The following is a 20,764-nucleotide window of genomic DNA, read 5'->3' as shown; positions in this document are numbered from 1 at the left end:
ATGGGCCTCATTCACCAACCGCTCTTAAGAAGAATTTTCTTTTTAAAACCCACTAACGCAAAAAAAAAATGTTTTCTTATTTGGGATTTGGGACAGAATCTACGCACACTCAAGAGCACACTTAGGCACATTTGTACAGAAGAGGATTAGGGCCACGTGTGAATTTTTTTTTTTTGAGTTCTGACTTTAAAGTCAGAATTCTGAGAATAAAGTCATCAATCTCAGAATTCTGACTCTAATCTCAGAATTCTGACTTTAAAGTCAGAACTCAAAAAAAAAATTTCACATGTGACCCTAATCCTCTTCCGTACATTTGAGTTCTGACATGTTTGTGCAAAATAATTGGTTATTGCGTTTTCTTCAATTCTACAGTTGTATAATATTATAGGATTTAAATTACAATGATATTTTTATCATTTATAATATTTTTAAATAATTATTTTCATTATTTTACAAAGCATTAAGGTGCCAGGTTCCGCCTCAGAGGGTAGTTGCCTCAGTGGGAGTAACTGATAAAAATTAAACCATTGTAGTTACCTTTTATTTTGGGGGGTTTCAATTATACAATATTTGGTCTATACTGAAAAAGCAAATGTTTAAATTTTGAATACAAACTAAGCACTTAAGTAACACTTTATAAACACCTGGACATGTTGAAGAAGAGAACGTCACTAGGGGGGTGACACCAAAATGACTGGCAATACATTTTTTGTTTTTCTATTCTAATTAGGAACAACTGGCACGCGCTTTACATTTACGAGGACAATGGGATTCATCATTTTAAGAACACGTGCGAACAATTCTGCGGTTTAAGAACACGTCGTGAATCTGACGTAGACTTTTCTTAGGATCTTTCTTAAGAACAAATTTAAGAAAAAACTTAGGAAGATATTGGTGAATGAGGCCCTTTGATATCAATACTTCTAACGGTAGGCCTAGATTGTGGCAGTTGGAATGAATGCCTTATAGACAGTGCTTTGTATGTATGAGTTACTTGGCATTTTTGTAAGTTGAAAACATGTTTTTCATCAGATATAATTTCTTTTTGCACTCTGTTTGTAATGAGTAAGTGATAATACTAATTAATTTATAAAGGCTATGTAGGCTATGACAGACAGGGGTGTAGCACAAAATTCTGGGCCCTATACATGAACAGTCTCTGTGGGCCCCCTTCCTCTCTTCATCCATGTCTCTTATACATCATTCCAGGCTTTTCGAGGGGCCTCCCCCCATTCGGGCTCGGTAGTCCATCCCACTTTTCCCCCAAAGGCAAAGGCCCTACCCACTTGTATATATATAAATGTTCATTTTGTTTGTGTATCCGATGTCTTTATTGGTTGATATACTGTACGTAGTAAGAACAATGGGGAGGAGCATTTGAGGCAGGAAAAGAAGAAGGAAAAATCATCCACCCAATAAAGTCCAAAATAAGTTTTGGGCTTTATTGTGTGGATGTGTGAAGTTGTTTGTGAATTCAGTCTGTTGAAATGCGGTCAGAAGGTACAGAAATGAATGTTTTTAAGGGCTGAAAATCTGTTTTTTTCTGTAGGGAACCCTGAAAAACATGTTTCTGTGAAACATATTGGTGAAGGTAACTTGCCAGTAGATATATCAATAATTTGGTTAATAATCTGTTGTTTTTCTAAGAAATAGGCTACTTCTTAACTATCACCTAAAAGGTCGACAGAATAGAAGTTAAAGTTCTATTCTGTCAAACTGACCTTAATTCATCCGAAATTTAACCCGTAATGTTTAGGGAAATTCACCCTAATTTCATATTTTTGGCTGGACCTCAACAGCGGGGCCAGTCCTACAAACGCGAATGTCTATGACTGAGTCACTGAGTGATGAAGTTACACAATTGTTCGGCCGAGTTATGAAGCTACACCATTGGTCGGCCGGATGAAGTGTATTAGGTCCAGCCATAATACTAGGTTTTGACCTGGTCTTGTTGTATTTTATGTATCCCTATATTGTAGGCCAGTAAAAAAAAAAAGTTTTAATTTGTGGTTCTCTTGGGATATTGTAGGGGCTTGAATCCAAAACACGCCTCTGACTTGCTGCTACATTTCCCACAATTCCTTATGCTTTTTTTTTGTTTTTATTGGGCATAGCTTGGATTTCAGTGGGAGGTGTGTGTGTCATTTCTGTGGTCAAAAATGTTTATTGTTTTGTGGTTCAGATTGCTACCATGCTTACAAGGTAAGCAGAAAAACCAGCATTAGTCTGTTTCCTGGCATGAAAAAATGTTACAGTAGCTAGCTGGAAAGCCATGTCTGACATGGCTATCTTACTAAATAGCATTTCAGTAGAACAGACGGCTAGATACAGTAGCCTATCATGTATGCCATCATTTCCTGAATTACATATATATGCAGTTAACTTGATGCTTAGGTATTTTATTGTCAGTAGCACATTACCCAGCCTTCCAGCGACATAATTAAAGATAATTACATAATTACAGGCAGCATTGGGGGCGTGCAGAGACAAAACTACACAAATTATCAATATCAAAATGTAGTCAAGTTACAATGAAACTTTCACCAATATGTGTCACAGAAAATAAATAACCCATATTCCAAAGTAGTGCTGCCTGTGTTTTCCTAGATTCATTCAAATAAGTAGGGCCTATGTTTCCTCTTACATCTCACCTCTCCTTTGGTTTCTTATGGATTTGCATAGGGACATTGTGCTACCTAAATGACACAAATCCTTAAGTGTAGGCTTCCTTGAAAATTGTGGACTCCATAAATCATATACAAATCTTTTATGGAGTGGTAATACTGGAATGCAATGTGATCATTTAAACATTTTCTTTCCCGCATACATCACCACAGTCACCCCTTCAAACATACCACAGTCCTTCTGCTGATGTGAAAATTGCACATATTAATCATGCACATAGACTATTCTTTTGAGGAAGACAAATTGTGTGCATTGTTTTGCATTGAAAACATTTTTGGTGGGCCATTGCTTCATTTAAAAATCTAGCAGAAACAATGCGTAGAAATTTAATAAGTCTAAAGAGATTTCAAAGTTTTTTTTAAACATGTCCTACAGGCTGAAATAGCACCACATGCGCATGTTCTTTTGCCTGTGTATCCTGCATTTGGTGACTGTGAACAATGAACAGATGTGACTGACTCAGGTGTGCTGGTTTTGGTTTAAACAGATATTGTTAATTTGGGAGAATTCATAATTGCAGCACTGGAGGCAGCAAAATTCATCAGAAGCAAACAAGGAATAAGCAAAAAGTAACCTAAGTTGCGGAGCAATTATTGTGTGGTTTACCAGAAATCACAGGGTACAAAATTAATGATGTGTAGGAGAGATAGTCTGGCCATTTTTGTTGTTCTTTTGCAAAAACATGAAAAGGCTCATGGGGCACGTTTCACCAAGGTGCAACTCGGCAGATGGCAGCTACCTGCCATCCAAGTAGAGACCCAAATGACTCCGATCTATTTTGATACTTTAGCCTATATGCCTCTGAATCCAAGTTAATCACTCGTATTTCAGGGTAGCTGCTTGTTAGCTAGCTCAGCCACTACATAAAAATAACCAAAATAACAACAGTTACAAAATGCATGCCCCATATATCTATATTTAGTGTATCTATCAACTGCAATCTGTACAGCATTTCGAAGCGTAGTCTATTACCAGCTAGCACCCAAAATGTTCAATCTGACGTTGCGATAATCATTGTGGTAGCTAGCTGTGACAGTAGTTAGGAAATGTTTATCGAAAATAGACTTGCCACCCACTCATTGTACCACAACGGGATACGACTCATGCCGTATCATGTTTCTTGTCCGTGAGAAACCTTATATCGATAACGCAGGTGGTGGGAGTGGCCGTCTGCTCTTTCTCCACAGTCCCTCGATCCCCCGCCCGCATAGTCTACACAGCGTGTAACTGTCTACTTAATCTGCAGGGTATTCCGAATCTAATCACGAAATGTGTTTAAAATATTCTTCAACATATAGGTTATCTTATAAAATTAAGATGAGATGTTTTTCAGATATAGTTGTTATGCTTATTTTATTTTCATTTACCCAGGTCGTTCTGTCACAATATGAGAAATATAGTTTCACAAGCTTTCCAAGGCACGAGCTCATGCCTCTTGATACAGCTTATAAATACGCTCTGGACCTGTACAACAGAGAAAAATGGCAAGAAAGTGTGGACTTCTTGGAAGTAAGTCTGAGATTGTATCGATTCTTCAAAGACAGCGAAGCTTTCTGCAATTTGAACTGCAGCTCCGCCCGGCTTCACAACGGAGAGAAGTTTCCAGAGTTCCCGGAGTTGCATGCATTCGGCAACATCATGAGAAGAGCCCAGTGTTTGAAGAGGTGCAAACAAGGTTTGCCGGCTTTCAGAGAGACTATGCCCAGTCGAGAGACCATGGAAGACTTTGAAAACCGTGAGCCATACAAATATCTACAATTTTCATATTTTGAAGTAAGTGGAATTACAATCGTTTCATGGAAAACATGTTATTTTTGCGCTGCACACTGAATGTGTAGGCTATGATGTAATGTCGTCTCGTCATAACCCTTTTAACATTTACAGTAGCCTAATAGTTTCGCTTGACTATCCGTAATTGCAGTTTAGAGTTCTACAAATGCATTTTGACAAGGCATAATTACAACGTGACCTGTAGTTATGATAATTTAAAATATCTGCAATTATAATCTGACAAGTAAAATAGGTAGGCCTAGCCTATTTTTGATATCAAGAATTGCATTAGAACTTATGGCAAGCCGTTTAAGCTTTTATTTAAATCAAGCCCTTTTAACATTTAATAGCGTGACTGGATTCACATTACATATAGGCTATCTGTAATTACATTACATTGCATTACATTACAGGCATTTAGCAGACGCTCTTATCCAGAGCGACGTACAACAAGTGCATTAGTTAAAGGTGCAGAGTTGCAAAAGAAACACACTAGACTCTAGTGACTAGAGTGAAGAAAAGATCGTAGTGCCAGAAGTGACCACATAGATCTGGACTCCAACCCTGTAGAGTAACCTGTTCAGCAAACAAACAAAAATCCTGCCAAGTACAAAGTAGCACTGAAATCACATTCGCCTAATCAGAATCAGACAAAAACAATCCTGCCAAATAAAAACTAACGTGATCGTATTAGCCTAACTAGGTACATTGAGCTAAACTATAGGCTAGGGAGGGGTGGGGAGAGGTGCAGCCTGAAGAGATGAGTCAGACTAATTAATGTATGACTAGTCAAAATGCTAATTTAAGATATCTCTAATTGCATTTCGACTAGTAACAATGTTAATTTAAGATATCTCTAATTATATTTTGTCTATTAAGATTGAAGTTACTTTCACCATTCAGTTGTATGGAACCCCAACTTAAAGATTACTTTTGACTGTCCAAAACGTGAATTCCAGATATCTCCACTTAAATTAGGACTAGTCGTAATTCAAATTCGAGCTGTCTCCACATTAGTTCTAACTTGTCATAATTTCAATTAAAGATGTCTTTGATTCTTTGTGATTAAAAATATGTAAATGATCTTTTTTGATATCTGAAACTAAGCTATTACTAAGATATGACTTACTTGCATTGATTAGGCTACTCACAGAAATTAATAAACAACGAAACAGCTTCCGTTGATTTGACAACAGATTAACAAAATCATGATTATGTTTTGTTTTTATTTTTAGTCAGATAAACATGGAGTTCTTTGTAACGGATTGTCTCTTAGTACCATGTCAAGCTTAGTGAAGTGAAATTACGGGTTGGTTACTGTAGATGGCGTTAGTAGAATTTCTTCCTCCAGGTCCGGTAAATCTGTTATGCCCGGTAGCTATTATGCTACAGTGCTGTGAAAAGGTATTTGCTTTTTTTCTTATTTCCTCTTTCATTGCGTATTTGTCATACTGAATGGTTTCAGAGTTTTAGACGAAGTGTAATATTGGACAAAGGGAACCTGAGTAAACACAAAACACATTTTTGAATTATCTCATTTATTTAGTGAAAAAGTTATCAAATACCCATATTCCTCATGTGAAAAAGTAATTGGCCCCTTAAACTTAATTTGATATCAGTCTTTCACATTGCTGTGGAGGAATTTTATCCCACTCTTCTTGCAGAACTGCTTTAATTCAAACAAATTGTTATGTTTTTGAGCATGAACTGTCTTTTCACAGCATCACTATTGTGTTCTAATCAGGACATTGACTAGGACACTCCAAAACTTTAATTTTGTTTGTTTTCAGCCAATCAGACGTGGACTTGATTTTGTATTTTGGATCATTGTCTTGCTGCATACCTCAATTACGCTTCAGCTTCAGCTCACATAGACAGACGACCGGACATTCTCCTGAAGAATGTTATGGTGTAAAGCAGAATTCATGGTTCCTTCAATAAAGGCAAGTTGTCCAGGTCCCGAGGCTGCAAAGCATCCATCACACCATTTAGCCAGCAGCCATACCACCATGCACCCTGCTCCTGCTGAACGCCTAAAGTTAAAAAAGTGTGGGCTTGGTTAGTATTTGCTTGGGAGACTGGTTAGTTGCTTCTGGAAGTTGTGTTGGTGGGCAAGCAGGGGGCAGTCCTCCCTCTGGTGAAATAAAAAACCCCAATGCCCCAGTTTAGTGATGGGGGCACTGTGTTGTTGGAGATGCCGTCTATCAGATGCGATGTTAAACCAAGGTCCTGACTCACTGTGGTCATTAAAGACCTCATGACGCTTGTTGCACAAGTGTAGGGGGTTCCCCGGTGTCCTGGCTAAATTCCCAACCTTGCTCAAACTTGCCACCTAATTATCCCCTGATTTAATTGGCTAAAAAATGTTCTCTCCCTCTCCACCTTAGCTAATGTGTGGTGAGCGTTCTGGCACAAAATGGCTGCTGTGCATCACCCGGGTGGGTCCTACACATTGGTGGTGGGTGAGGTGAGTTCCCACTCATAACTGTAAAAGCACTTTGAGTGTTTGAAAAAATTCTATATAAATACAATGATTAATTTATTCATTCATTCATCACACTACCACATGTTTGACTGTTGGTATGATGTGTCAGGTTCCGGGGTAGGACTCAGAAGCAGACCAAAACAATCCGAGAAATACTTGGCGATTTATTATCACAAAACAGAGTGACAGAACCAGCAAAACAACAGTCTCGTAAATCACAATCCAGGTGAAGGTCGATGATCCGAAACAATCCCAAATTCAAACCGGCAAAGGTACAGAAACGGAATCTGAGACCAGGTCAGTTAAACAGGCAAGAATCCAAAACCAGAAGCAATCATTAACAGAGCAGGCAGGCTAAATTCATAGTTGGCGAAAACAGGCAAAATTCGAAAACCAGGAAGTACAGCTAGACATAGAAGGCTTGAACGGCGCTGAGTAAAACCAAGGCACGATCTGGCACAGGCTAATAGGGCTAACAGAATATATAGCTAAGGAAACTGAGTAGAAGATGAGTAGCAGGTGGAGACGGCGGCAGAGGCTTGATTGCATGATGCAGTGAGGCTTGATTGAATAATACAGACAGGCAGGACTGGGGGCGGAGCGTGGGCGGGAACCAGGAACCTGAAACCAAGGCACACCCCATGCGCTCACACACACACAAAAAGCACAAAAGCATACATACAAAAATAAAAATAAAAAAAATAAAAAAAAGAGACAGAACGGAAACTCAGGCGGACCTCCTGACATGATGTTCCTACTGTGAAATGTTACAATTGCTTTACTCCAGATATAATGGTACCTGTGTCATGCAAAAAGTTCCACTTTTGACTCCATCCATAGAACATTATCCCAAAAGGCTCAGGGATCATTCAGGTGCTTTGTTGCAAATGTAAGATGAGCATTGATGTTTCTCTTGGTTAGCAGTGGTTTCCACCTGGCCCATGAATCCTATTTTTGCCCAGTCTCTGTCTTATTGTGGATTCATGAACACTGACCATAGCTGAGGCGAGAGAGGCCTGCAGTTCTTTGGGTATTCTTCTGGGACCTTTTTGTGAATTCCTGGATGAGTTGTTTCTGCGCCCTAGGAAAAACTTCATCCGGCTGGCCACTCCTGGGAAGATTCACCACTGTTTCAAGTGTTCTCCTTTGGAGATAATGGTTCTCACTGTGGTTTTGAGTCCCAGAGCCTTAGAAGTAGCTTTGTAACCCTTTCCAGAATGATATATTTCAACTTCAGCTTTTTTCCTTATCTCTTCTGGAATTTCCTTTTATCGCGACATAGTGTGCTTGTAGAAACTTTGTGGTGACTACTTCACTCTGGTGGTAAGATTCAATATGAGTGAGGTTTAGAGGTTTGGTGATTGAGTAACTAAGGGGGCAGTTACTTTCACATGGGCGATATGGGTGTTCGAGAGCTTTTTTCATTAAATAAATTAAATAAAATATTTTGTGTTTTGTGTTCACTGAGGTGCTCTTTGTCTAACATTACATTTTGTCTAAAGCTCTGAAATCATTCAGTGTGACAAATATACAATAATAGAGGAAATCAGGAAGGAGGCAAATACTTTTTTGCAGCACTGTAGCTAGCTATTTTTTAGCGATCTGAATTTCTTTTTTTGTCATCTGATGAGCCTACAGACCGTTTTATTGCACTTGCAACCCTGAAGCCCTCTGTTATTCTCGATAGGCAGATGTAGCCACGCTAGCCATGTGTGTTCGCTTACTTGTGGGTGGTACGCTTTGGGGGGAGCGGAGTGGTGGGGCACTACCGACCACTCTCATACAATCCTGAGGTTTTTTCAATACAGACTTTATGCCTAATTTGAAATGTGTGTTGTTAGCTATTGACGTCACTCTGAATATATATTTGGTGGAAATGTTGTGGATATATCCCTCTGTGATAAATTATGTTTATTTCAACTATTTTCAGCTACTTTACAATCACTTTAAGCAGCACCCAACCCTTGTTTCTCTTAAATGAAAGGTGGGCCATTTTCTTGGCCATTTTGCTTCTAAAGTTCAACCAATTTCTTTCCTGACAGTAAGTTATGTTGGAAGATAATAATTCACTTGCTTGACAATAGCCACGGGGACCCAGAACATTTCAGCAATAGCAAATTGAATTGTATAATATCTGAAGAATGGATATTTTAATAATATAATAAAATAAAATTCAGATGATATTTGACTAAAGTAAAGCCAATTCAATTGAAGATAACACTATAAAATGCTGTAATGCACTAACAAACATTGGTGCTGGATGCATTCAACTGCTTATATAATCTGTGGAATAGGACAGTTAAGATTAAGACAGTTAGAGACTACATATTATATTGTAAGTTACACACGCACACATGCTTGGGTCAAAAATGGGTGTCTTGTGCTGTGTATTAAAGTGCTCTCTGACTGCCCTCTTCTCAGTCCAATGACATGGCGAAGGCTATAGCAGCTACTCAGACCTTTATGCTGAAGCAGCCTGAAGATAAGATGATGAAGAGGAACATGGACTACTACAGGAGCCTGCCAGGATCCCAGGAGCACCTGCGCAACCTGGAAACAAGGTCCTATGAGGCAAGAGTCTCACTCAGTTCATAATAAGAAAAGATCAATTTGTTGTTCTTGCTTTTGCAGAGTTAGATGCAAGGAAGTCCCAGGATTTGGAATTAATCCACCAAAATAATTGCAACTGCTCTTCTTAGTTCCAGGAATTAAAATACATCTCTACAGGTTGTTTCTTTAAGTATAATTAAAATATTTTTCCAACAATGGTAAATACAATTTTTTTACATTTCTGTAACAAGAGCGAAATTATTAACTGAATTCTGCCACTTTGCCTTGCCCACTTGAAACAAGCCATTTTTGATCAAATTGCCAGGTGATGTACAATAGGGAAAACATATAATTTACAATTTAGGCATTTTAGCGAACACTATTCGACAGTGACTTATAAATGGTGCATGTTGTATGGTTAAGGAATGCCATTAGGGCTAGAAAAAGTCATAATCACAGGGAGAGGCAATATGAATGGAAAAATGTGGGAGGGAAAACGTATGTGTGCTGGGTGCCACAGACTGAATGGCAAACATTTTAACAGAAGTAGTTAATGCATATTTGTGGTGGTTGCATTAATTTCAATTCTATCCATTTGGCAGAAAAGACAGACCTGTGTTTAATTCCTGGGTCACATTTGCGCAGGTGAAAACAGCATATTGATGTTACTTCTGTTGATGCAAAGTCCTCTGTAGTGCACGGTGAGCACTTTCTTGACAATAGCTATTTAGGAGATATGCTGCAATACCGGTTGAGATTCTGGACACAGCAGTAATGTGAGGCTGCAAACTAATAGCATCCTGTCTGTACATGTTGTAACATCATCCTTGATAGCCTGAGAATGTGTTAGCAGAAACATTTGGCAGACCACAGAGGTAACACACTTTACATCCATTCATCTTTCCCTCCAGCTCACAGAAATCTTTAAATGAAGAGGAAAAATTATTTTCTTCCTCCTATGCTAAATTAAATGAATGGACATATAACACATAATCTGTAGGTTGAATGTGATGACCTATGAGACATCTGTACCTACTGGCAGATGCTGAACTGTTAGCATGTGTATCACTGTGCTTGAGTCAGCTTGAAACACCTTGTCAATTCTGGTATAGAGGATGCAAAATGGAAACACCACTGGGAAGTGTGGTAGTCACAGATTTATGGGCATGTGGCCTATACAATATGCATACACTGTGGGATAGAGTCTACTAGCATTTGAAATTGTGTGTGAGGAATATGTCATTACTATTTAAAGAGAAGGTCAGCCACCTCAGGCTGATGGACACGGTAAATTCTGATTCAGCCCTTGTTCAGAATATCACATACATGCTCCATAAGATGAACTGAGACGGCCATGATGTGGACAATATTGGTGTCATGCTATTCATACTCTTTGGGCAGAGCTGTTGTCCTCTTGAAAGGTGATGAGATTTTCTTCAGAAAAGCTTTTAACATATAAAAATGAAAGTGAACTCCATAAAGTAACAATGAATTACAACTGACATAAACCTTTCTTTTAAGAGTATGAGTGCAAAACTATTTCAGTGAAATGCACCACACACCATTACATAAATAGAAAAAACACTGTTGTGTTTAGAATTTTTTTGTTCACTGCGAGTAGACCTTGTTGTCTTATCTGATTAAGTGTGCATGCTCTGCTATAGCCTCTGTTGTGGTTGCTTTAAATGATCGTGTATCACATTGCTGAATTAGAAGCTAGCTAAGCTAATGGTGGTAGTAGAGTGAGAGCCCCATGTGTGATAGTAGGAAATACATGCATTTCTACCAGTATCTTTGGTCATTTCTAATGTTTATCATTTATGTTGACATACAGGTTTGTGTTATTTAGGGGAGGTCTCATAAAGAATAATTGGCCGTAGCTAATGCAATTAAATGTACTGAAATGAGTATGAAATGTGTATCATGAAATAATATGACATCAGTATATATTAAGAAGATAAACTGTCCGTCACTACACATTAAACACAAATTAAAAACAATGAACACCTGCTTATATTTGGAACTGTAATTTAAATTTAGCCTATTTACCAGCCTATAGAGCCCTATTGTGAACCCGGAAATGTTGAGTACCCAAAAGTTTTATGTTAGAAATGTACAGTATGGGTCCCCAGCATTTAGAAACTGCCGGATGCTAACTTGCATATGTTGGGCAATTAGCATAATTAGCATTAATTAGCATAATCACCTATATGGACAATATTTCAGCAAATGCTTGGCCGGTTTGGCCAATATTGGAGTGATTTTGGGGGTTTTTGAGGGTGCTGAATAAATTTCTGACATTTTAAAAATTCAAAATGGCCGTTTAAACCAGCTAGTTAGTTAGCTATTGTTAGCTTGTTAGCTAGCTAATATTAGCATAACTCACTTTGCCAACTTTTGATAGTGATTATATTAAGACAACACTTAACAGCTTGAAATGCAGGTCCAATGTATTAAGCATATAAATAACCTCAAAATTGACTCAAAATTAATCAAAATTGGCCCACTGGGAGTTGAAATATGGCCACTTCTGGTTTAAACGGCCATTTAGAATTTTGAAAATGTCAGAAATGGATTCAGCATCCGCAAAAGCCCCCAAAACCACTCCAATATTGTGTGGTATGAAAACCAGCGTAGACAGGCTTGAGGATCAAGTTTGGCAGTCATTATGCCTCTTTAGTAGGGTTTTGACATTCAAAATTCCTTGAAATGAAAATTGTATAATCTTGTAACTCGTGAAACTCAAGAAATCAGCTGCATTGGGAAAACTGACAATTTTGCGTATGTGGATTTCTTTATTTTTTTCATATGAAGCTGAGAGATTAATTCAGTAACATCAGTGAAATGCTAAATGCTAAAGCTAAAGTAAATTTGTGCAATTTATTCTGTCCTGCGGAGCACAAAGAATTGCATGAGAGAGGATCTCTGAGGTGATATAGCCAGTTACAGCAGTTTCCCTCAGTGCAGTGACCCACCTCATAGTCTCCAGGCAGGGAAGGTTTCAGGTACCAGGGTATCTCCTGCCTTTCCATTCGGAATATTTTTTTTTTAGACCAAAAGTCTATTTGGGTTAAGGTGAAAATACAGGAAAAGGAGTAATATTTTAAAACTGAAGTAGAACAGGCTTTAAATGGGACAGTTGCCATATGCATGCTTGGCTCGGGAAGCACAGCTTTTTGCTGAGTGCATTCCTATTTTGCAGGCACCGTTCCTCAGGGCCGTACGAGCCCACAATGCGGAGAACTACAGGCGCGTCGTGTCGGACATGGAGCTGGCCCTCAGCGACTTTCTCAAGGCCTATGACAGCTGCCTGGCTGCCTCTGAGGGCTCCAGAGAAATCCTTGACTTCAAAGACTTTTATGCCTCCATAGCCGGTAGGAGAAACATCAAGGCCATTCATGTGTCCCAGTCCGCCCCTACAGCCACGTTTGCCAACCCTGCCCTTGTTGTGAGCGTGCTGCCATTTGTATGGCGGCCGAATCCCGTAGGAGGCAAACCTTAGTGAGCTTGTCTTGCCTCTTTTGTACCCTTCCAATTGGAGGCTTCCTTGTGAGAGGGCCCACAATTTATTGTCTACAACTCTTTCTATTATATGGCTTCCTATAAATTATACATTTGTTGGCAACTAGCTCGAATACCAAGTGATACTTCTGGTCCAATTATATAAATACTGTAAATTACATAACTAAACATCTACATACTGTTTTTCCCAACACTGTTAATTAGCAAGCCATGAAGCAAGTAGTTCATTTTGGAAAAATGCAGGCTTGCTAACATTATCTGATAATTATAGAAGTCAGTTTGTCCAGGTTTATCTTGGTTGGAAGATTGCAAATGCATCAAACTAGCTACACTACATGGCCAAAAGTATGTGGACACCTGACATCCAACATCTCATCCAAAATCATGGCCATTAATATGGAGTTGGTCCACCCTTTGTTGCTGTGACAACCTCCACTCTTCTGGGAAGGCTGTTTGAGCATTGCTGCAGGGATTTGTTTCCATTCAGCCAGAAGAGCATCAAGTGAGGTCAGGCACCGATTGAGCGATTAGGCATGGCTTGCAGTTGGCTTTCCAATTTATCCCAAAAGTGTTGGATGGGGTTGAGGTCAGGACTCTGTGCAGGCCAGTCAGTTCTTCCACACTGTTCTCGACAAAACCATTTCTATATGGACCTTGCTGTGTGCCCGGGGAAATTGTGATGCTGAAACAGGAAAGGGCCTTCCCCTGTTGGGGAAGCACAGAATCATCTGGAATGTGGTTGTGTGCTGCAGGATTAAGAACTAACTTGCCTTCACAGGAACTAAGGGCCCTAGCCCAAAACATGAAAAACAGCCCTCAACCAAGGGGTGCCCAGATACCTTTGGTCATACAGTATAGTTTGTTCTGTTTTTCAGCTTGTTGGGTAATATTTTTCCCCCACTGATTTCATCACTATTTTAGTCATATTTCATTTCTGGAAAATAAATGCAGACACATTGGCACAGAAGTAAAGGATATGCAGATATTTATGCATCAAAATGATGGCAGGATAATTATAAATATTTAAATAGTGAAAAGATTTCTGTAAGTGAGTACTACCACTATGATGATCAGTGAGAATATAAATTATTTGCATATGTCTTAATTAGAAATATTTGGAAAAAAATATTTGATTGATTTTATTTTGAGAAATTGCTTATTGTTCAAATATATTTTGTCCACAGAAATATGTCACTATTCGAACTTGGAACACATCCCACCATGCCATCTTAACAGCTTCTTAGTTATCTTATCTATTGTCAATCGTACCAGTGCTGTCATTATGATTAATGCTGTATTGTAAATCCAATACAGGTAATTGTAAACTAACTGATAATGTTAGCAGTGAATAAGTCTTGGTTTTAATGTCCCATGTGACCACACTAACCTACAGTTTAAAAAATTGTACAGCACAGCATTGGGAAGCGAGTATTTCAAAAATATGGTGCCAATTCTTTGCAGCTTTTTCAAGTTTTACTTAACCACAGTTGGTAGCTAGCTAAACCTGTATGTTTACTGCTTTAATACCTAGCTAAATAACACCACTCCAGTTATCTAATAAGGTGGCTGGCTAGCTTATTATGTATGGCTGGTTAAAACAACCTGACAGAATTTGCTAATTGGACAGCCTGTTAAATTGTGATAATTTTCTATTTCTGTTGTTTGGCATTGCAACAAAACAAAAGAGTGCTTTGTATATTAAAGTCAAGTAAGTACCAGAGGACACTAGCTTTTATAATCAGTAGCTATAGTATTAATTAGTGCAAAATTTCCATGGCTTAACACTTCCCTCAACTGTGGACACTTTTAAGTTGTATATAGAAGAGGATTGTTTTGATTTAATTTTGTGATATGCTTGGATGTGTCAGGTTTGTACATAGGACACAAGGAACCAAGCATGAGAGGAGGGGCTTGCCGATGGTTATTTATTAAATTCATTACTTTTGTACCTCACATTAACCACGCAGCAAGCAGAATTTGAGGGTGCTCTCTAGCAGTTTGAACAAGGTCAGTTGAAGCCATTAAAATGGGAATTGTCTTGAATGTATTTATTCCCAGGCACTCGCGCATGAATTAGCGAGCTCTGTCTACATACTTATGACATTTATATACAGTTTGAACAGGCCTAGAGTGCAACTGCTTTTTAATCACCCAAATAGGGCCTTCAGTGTGCTATGCTCATTGTGACATTTCTTGGTTCATTCCCCCGTTTTAAAATCTGCCTTAAACTGTGTCTTTATTGTAAAACAATAAACTGTGACTTGAGAAGGTAAGGAAAAAGGGTGATTCAGAGATCTACGTATTACATTTTTAGTTTGAGTCGATATTTGTGAATTGTCATATTTGTGTCATTTTTGTTTTTTAGACCATTACACAGAAACATTGAAGCGGAAAGTCAAGTGCGAAAGTGAACTCACTCCAGTTGTGGGTGGATTTGTCATCGAGAAGTTTGTGGCAACAATGTATCACTACTTACAGTTTGCATATTATAAGTGTAAGTGTTGAACATTGATTGTATTCATAAAACTAAATCTGCATGATTTGTTTTATTCTGACATGAGTTTAAATTCATTGAAGATGCCACCTTTGTGATGAAGTGTTTGCACTGCTGACAAACCTTATCTGTCAAATGAAAGTTATACGTTTTCAAAACAAGCATGTTAAGTTGTTTTTGGTTGGTGCATCTTGTTAAAATGCAGATAAAAGGACATTGGTGGACATTGCTGTGGGGAGATAGCATAACCCTTGAGTTGAAGTTGAATATCAGGCCATAATTGTAGTCTATATTATGCACTGGGTGACAGCACTTAGGAACTGCTGCCCTTCCATAAGCCATTACTCAGCTACTTTATTTATAGTAACATTCATTGCATGCCATTTTCAAGTGAAGACTTTCCAAACTGCAATCAATCAGGCCACCATTAAACATTCTTAGTATGCATAACTGTTCATTTGAGCTCATGAGATAATATGAACTGATTCATGCCTAATCCCTGCTTATGGTCATTGCCACACATGCAGCTATATGCTTTTTTAGAAGTCCTATAAGTATGCACTCTACTTTTGAGTCCATCAATCTAGAGATTTTGTGTTCCCAGTTGTGTCCTTGATAGGTTTAAATTTTAAGAATATATCTTTGGTATATTCATTACTACCACATAAAAACTAGTTGGATATTAATTATAAGGCACACCCTTATCCATAATTGTAATTATTTTCCTTGGCCAATGCTTAAAAGTTTACATTAAATTTGAAAACCAAAAGCTGCTCTGTTCATTTGCATGCCAATTGTCTGTTCATTGTACTTACCTATATTTTTGATGCTTTCATGAGGAATAAGGAATAGTTTTATTATACTTCTATCATTCATTCCTAGTTAGCAATGTATAATCCAGAGGTAACTATGTTTTATTTTAAGGCATATAGTAGACAAAACATATGTTTGCTCTAGTGTAGATTAACAGGTAACACTACAAATGTATGTTTTCAGCTAGCTGTTGAGCCTGACAACAGTTTGTTGCATATTATCTACGCATTTATATAATTTGAAATATTGCTGAAGCTTGCGTAATATTCATGTTATGCTGTTTTCCAGTGAATGACATGAAGAAGGCAGTGCCATGTGTGGCCAGCTACATGTTGTTTGACCCCAGTGATAAGGTCATGAAAAGCAACCTGGCTTACTACCAGCTTCACAAAGACAAATGGGGTCTCACCGAGGAAGACTTCAGACCCAGGGCTGTATGTCCCCTCCCCTCATTCTCTCTCAGTTGATATCACTGATAGTTGTTGTTCATGCTCCTCTGTAGGCTGTGCCATAATGAAAACTGAAGTAAGTCAAAGCTGGGATGTTTTCTTGTTTTAGTAATAACTGTTGTGATGGGGAAAAGACCATTTGCTTGTGTCAGTTGAGCCTCAATATGAGTATGTATTCATAAATACAAAATTGAGGAGAGGTGCACAACAGTGGGAAAGGAGGAGGTAAACTAGAGGTTTTTATGAGACTGTATTTTAATCTTCCTCCCACAAGATTTATGTTTTATAATTATTTTGTAGCGGGAAACAGAGATACATATTATTTCAATATCACGATGCAGTGATTTCACACATCAGTAATTTACAATTACATTGATGTTTTTTATTGCCTGTATGTTATACAAATAATTCTCTGTGTGGGTATACATCTGTTCCCTTTTCTTTCTCCTTTTCCCCACATATGAGTTTACTACAAACTGTGTACAAATAGACAAGGGAGATGGTACAAATTCATTTGTCCAAATACATACATGTATTTTAATTTTAGTTTCCTTCATTCTGTATTGGAACAAAGTCGGGTCATTTAGAGGTTACATACTCAATCCAGTTTCCCCAGTGCTTTACCAATTTGTTCATCGGTAATTGCAGGGGAAAGTCTGTTTTTCCATTAAATAAATTTTATTAAATAGCTAGGCCACTTTATTATTTTGACAAATTGAACGTACACAGCAGAAATTGCAAATACAGCAGGAATTGGTTTCCCCCTTCAAAACAGTGCGGTAACATTACCATTTACAATGGTCTACGCAAAGCTGCCTTTATCCTGGCCTAAGAGAGCTGCTCAGAAGAAGTTGACATTGGTGCCATTTTCTTTTATTGACAGGAAGCGGTGCGATACTTTAATCAGACCACGATGCAGCTGGAGATGTTGCAGTTTTCACAGCAGCACCTGCAGGATGATGATGAGGTGGGTGTTACACAGTTCACCTGAGGAGGTGAGGGTGAATAGCTCAGCAGAGACTGTGAGAAAAGATCACTGGCACTATGAGTTGTGCAAAGCAACATAAGCCATGTCATATACAAAAGTTTATACTCTACATGATTGGTTTGAAGGGTTGATTATTATATAATAATCTGCACGGCGATACATTATAATTCATAGCTACTGTTTGAAGTAGTTTCATAAAAACAGCTTTCTTACTTACACCTGATCAGTTTAAAATATAGCACAGGAACAATACATTTATGGGAACAAAAGTGTACATTGGCAGTCTTATTAACTGAAATTGAAGGTTTCAAAGTAAAACCTTTTGTCAAAAAGGGACATATGCAATTCAATCAGACCAGACTGAAGTATTTTTCAATCAAAATTGATATTGCGGGCTGGGGCAGGGTGCATGGCCCTGTTTCAGCTGCTTTCAGTTGATTGTTCTCGTTCAAGCATTCATCCTGGTGCTGTCACACTTACTTTTTTCCACCAAATAAAAATTACCCACGTCATTTTCATATTTCAGCAAACAGAGCAAGCAAATGATATTGGATTACTAAAAAATTAGACATAATAACTTTTCTGGACACCCTTTAAGCACAGTTTTTTATGTGGCACCAGAAGGCTTGACAGGATGCTGCAGAAGGAACAGCTGAAAGCAAAGGTAGCAATGCACTCTGAGCACTCAGCAAGTTTTGAGTTGAACAGCGTGAGGTATTTATGAAATCAGTTGAAACAGTCTTTCCTCTGAGCAACTTATATTGGCTTAATGATTTTTTCCCTCCTATTTATTATTATATGTGAATAATTTTCCATATGCCATATAAAGCCTGGAGACAGTAAACAGATGAAAGGTTTTTTTATGTGAAGGGCTAGTTCACTTACTCTTTAAAAAGCTCCCTTTGCACTTTCTGAAGGGGTGTGGACTGTTCTGGGTATCTAGAGCTGTTATTCTTATTATCATTTATTTGTATAATGTTTTTACATTCAGCTGAATGCTTTGGTATCAAATCATATCAGAGACAGTTAAAACTATACCTGTGGATATGGAGGACAACTACCCCTTCAAAAAGTGAGACTTTGGAGCCAGAGGTAAATGTGTCTGCAGGGCTAATGGCTGCTACTCTGTGTGTCTGTCTCACCCAGATGGAAATTAAAGGATACTGGTCTCACGGCCTTGAAACAGAGCAGGACTGGTCTGATGCACAGTTTGCAGGGGAGGGCAACTATGAAGAGGGAATCTACGCCTCGCATTACTACAAGCAGCAGCCCAAACAGAAAGGAGATCTGGGAGAGTGACCTTTGACCTTTGCACCCAGTACAAATGAGAGTCCAAAAGTGGTTGTAGGGCGGCCGGTAGTGAGCTGTTACATAAACAAAGTGTTTAATCACTTCAAGGAAAGACATGGTATACATTTCATATAGTCCCGTCAAGTGTGTTGGTCATCATGTATGGTAAAGACCAAAAACACAGGCCTGAAATATTGAGTGTACTGAGTCATCTTTAAAGGTTCACTGTTAAACTCAGGACTACATTTACAAGTGTGTTAGGTCATCATACTTCTAAACACAGGCCTACACAGATGTAGGGCAGCATGTACAGTATGTAGTATTTCATGTACGAAGGGCAGTTAAATAAATGCTTTATCTTTCTCAAGGTATGCTGGCATTCCTAGGGGCAGATTTGAGGCCAACAGTTTTTGTGTTTGTCTGTGTCCCCATGGAAGTAGTCATGCTTATTAAGCGCATATGCTATTTAAATTCTTATTCTTGTGGGGTCATAAGATAAGCCATCCAAAGCATTATAATAAAGAACCCCAACTTTGTCATTTGATCAAAAAATATTACTACTAGACACATTAGTATCCTGTTCAAGAGCAATGAAAGCAGCTTGTCAGCATGAGAGACATTTCTTGTGAAATTTTAGAATAATTTTGGATTACTGATTTGTTGTGTTTTAATTGTATGATGATGTATTATAAATTAAAGTTTTTCCAAAAAATTGCCTGCTTCTTCTTTGAGCCCTCAAGCCCTTGGTCTGAATATAGGCAGTCCCATGCCCTCAGCCCTAAGGGCCCTTCCAAACTAAAGGTGTCAGTGTATGGTTGTTCAAATCGGGTCAAATTCAATGAAGGGGAAACTGATTATGGCTTCAAGCAGAGGGGATATACAGTTTCCTTCAGAATTATTGGCAACCTTGATAATGATGAGTAAAAAAACTGCATAAAATTAACAACCTGGATAATAAGATATATTCTATACTCAAAAAATGGGAACGATTATATTTTTTATGCATGACTACTCAGAGAAAACACAATTTTTAACTAGTATTTCCAAAAAGATATATATCAGAAATATTAATGAACATATTTTGGGGGACCATTCCTCCATACAAAAACTTTAAAGTTTGTGCTTGTGGACTTCCCTCTTCAATTCAAACCGCAATTTTTCATTCAGGTTCATGTCTGGTGACTGAGATTATAATTACAATAATTTTGTGGTCAGTTAATCATTTCTTGGTTGATTTTGAGGTATGCTTGGAATCTATCTTGTGGAAAGATCCATTTGTGGCCAAGTTTAAGCTTTTTGGGGAGGGAGGATTGCTAGGTTTTTGGCCAAAATGTCTTGACCTTTACTGGAGTTTATGATCAGAGATCTGCTATATTTCACCATAGTTATAATGTCCTCTTGAACGTAAGCATCCTGCTTCCAATGCCATATCCACAACTGGGTTGCATAGCCAAAACATTTTTTCCCTCTTATTGTCTAATATATAGATTTCATATGGGCATATCATAAATTCACTTACGGACATGAAGGCATATCTTTGTACAATGGCCAATAAAAATATTAAACAAAAAGGAATTTAAACAGGCTAGCTAACATTTGAATTATACTGTAGAACTGACACGTGTTCACCTTGTCTACATTCCTAAAAAAACATTTTAAGCCATCATGTGCCCAATTAGACCAGGTTATGTGCCAGTGAACTCATCCATTGATATTCC

General features: G+C 38.2%; 1 protein-coding gene across 1 annotated transcript; it reads left to right on the top strand.

Annotated features, from left to right (window-relative positions):
- The first annotated feature begins 3,871 nt into the window (after nt 1–3,871).
- LOC118233865 (cartilage-associated protein-like) lies at nt 3,872–19,571 on the top strand. Its single transcript, XM_035429917.1, has 7 exons — nt 3,872–4,458; nt 9,362–9,511; nt 12,693–12,864; nt 15,378–15,506; nt 16,608–16,753; nt 17,652–17,735; nt 18,903–19,571. Exons 1-7 carry the CDS (start codon nt 3,955–3,957, stop codon nt 19,053–19,055), a joined length of 1,338 nt encoding a protein of 445 aa, XP_035285808.1. The 5' UTR covers nt 3,872–3,954; the 3' UTR covers nt 19,056–19,571.
- The last annotated feature ends 1,193 nt before the right edge of the window (nt 19,572–20,764 follow it).

Source organism: Anguilla anguilla, chromosome 1 (assembly GCF_013347855.1).
Source record: "Anguilla anguilla isolate fAngAng1 chromosome 1, fAngAng1.pri, whole genome shotgun sequence".
In the NCBI taxonomy this organism is placed as follows: domain Eukaryota; kingdom Metazoa; phylum Chordata; class Actinopteri; order Anguilliformes; family Anguillidae; genus Anguilla; species Anguilla anguilla.
Note: the sequence above shows the minus strand (reverse complement) of the source record. Positions and strands in the feature narration are given on the sequence as shown.

Coding starts and splice junctions, on each gene's coding strand:
- LOC118233865 (XM_035429917.1), top strand. CDS start 3,955: ATGTGTTTAAAATATTCTTCAACATATAGGTTATCTTATAAAATTAAG. Junction 9,512..12,692: donor TGGAAACAAGGTCCTATGAG/GCAAGAGTCTCA, acceptor CCTATTTTGCAG/GCACCGTTCCTCAGGGCCGT. Junction 15,507..16,607: donor ACAGTTTGCATATTATAAGT/GTAAGTGTTGAA, acceptor GCTGTTTTCCAG/TGAATGACATGAAGAAGGCA.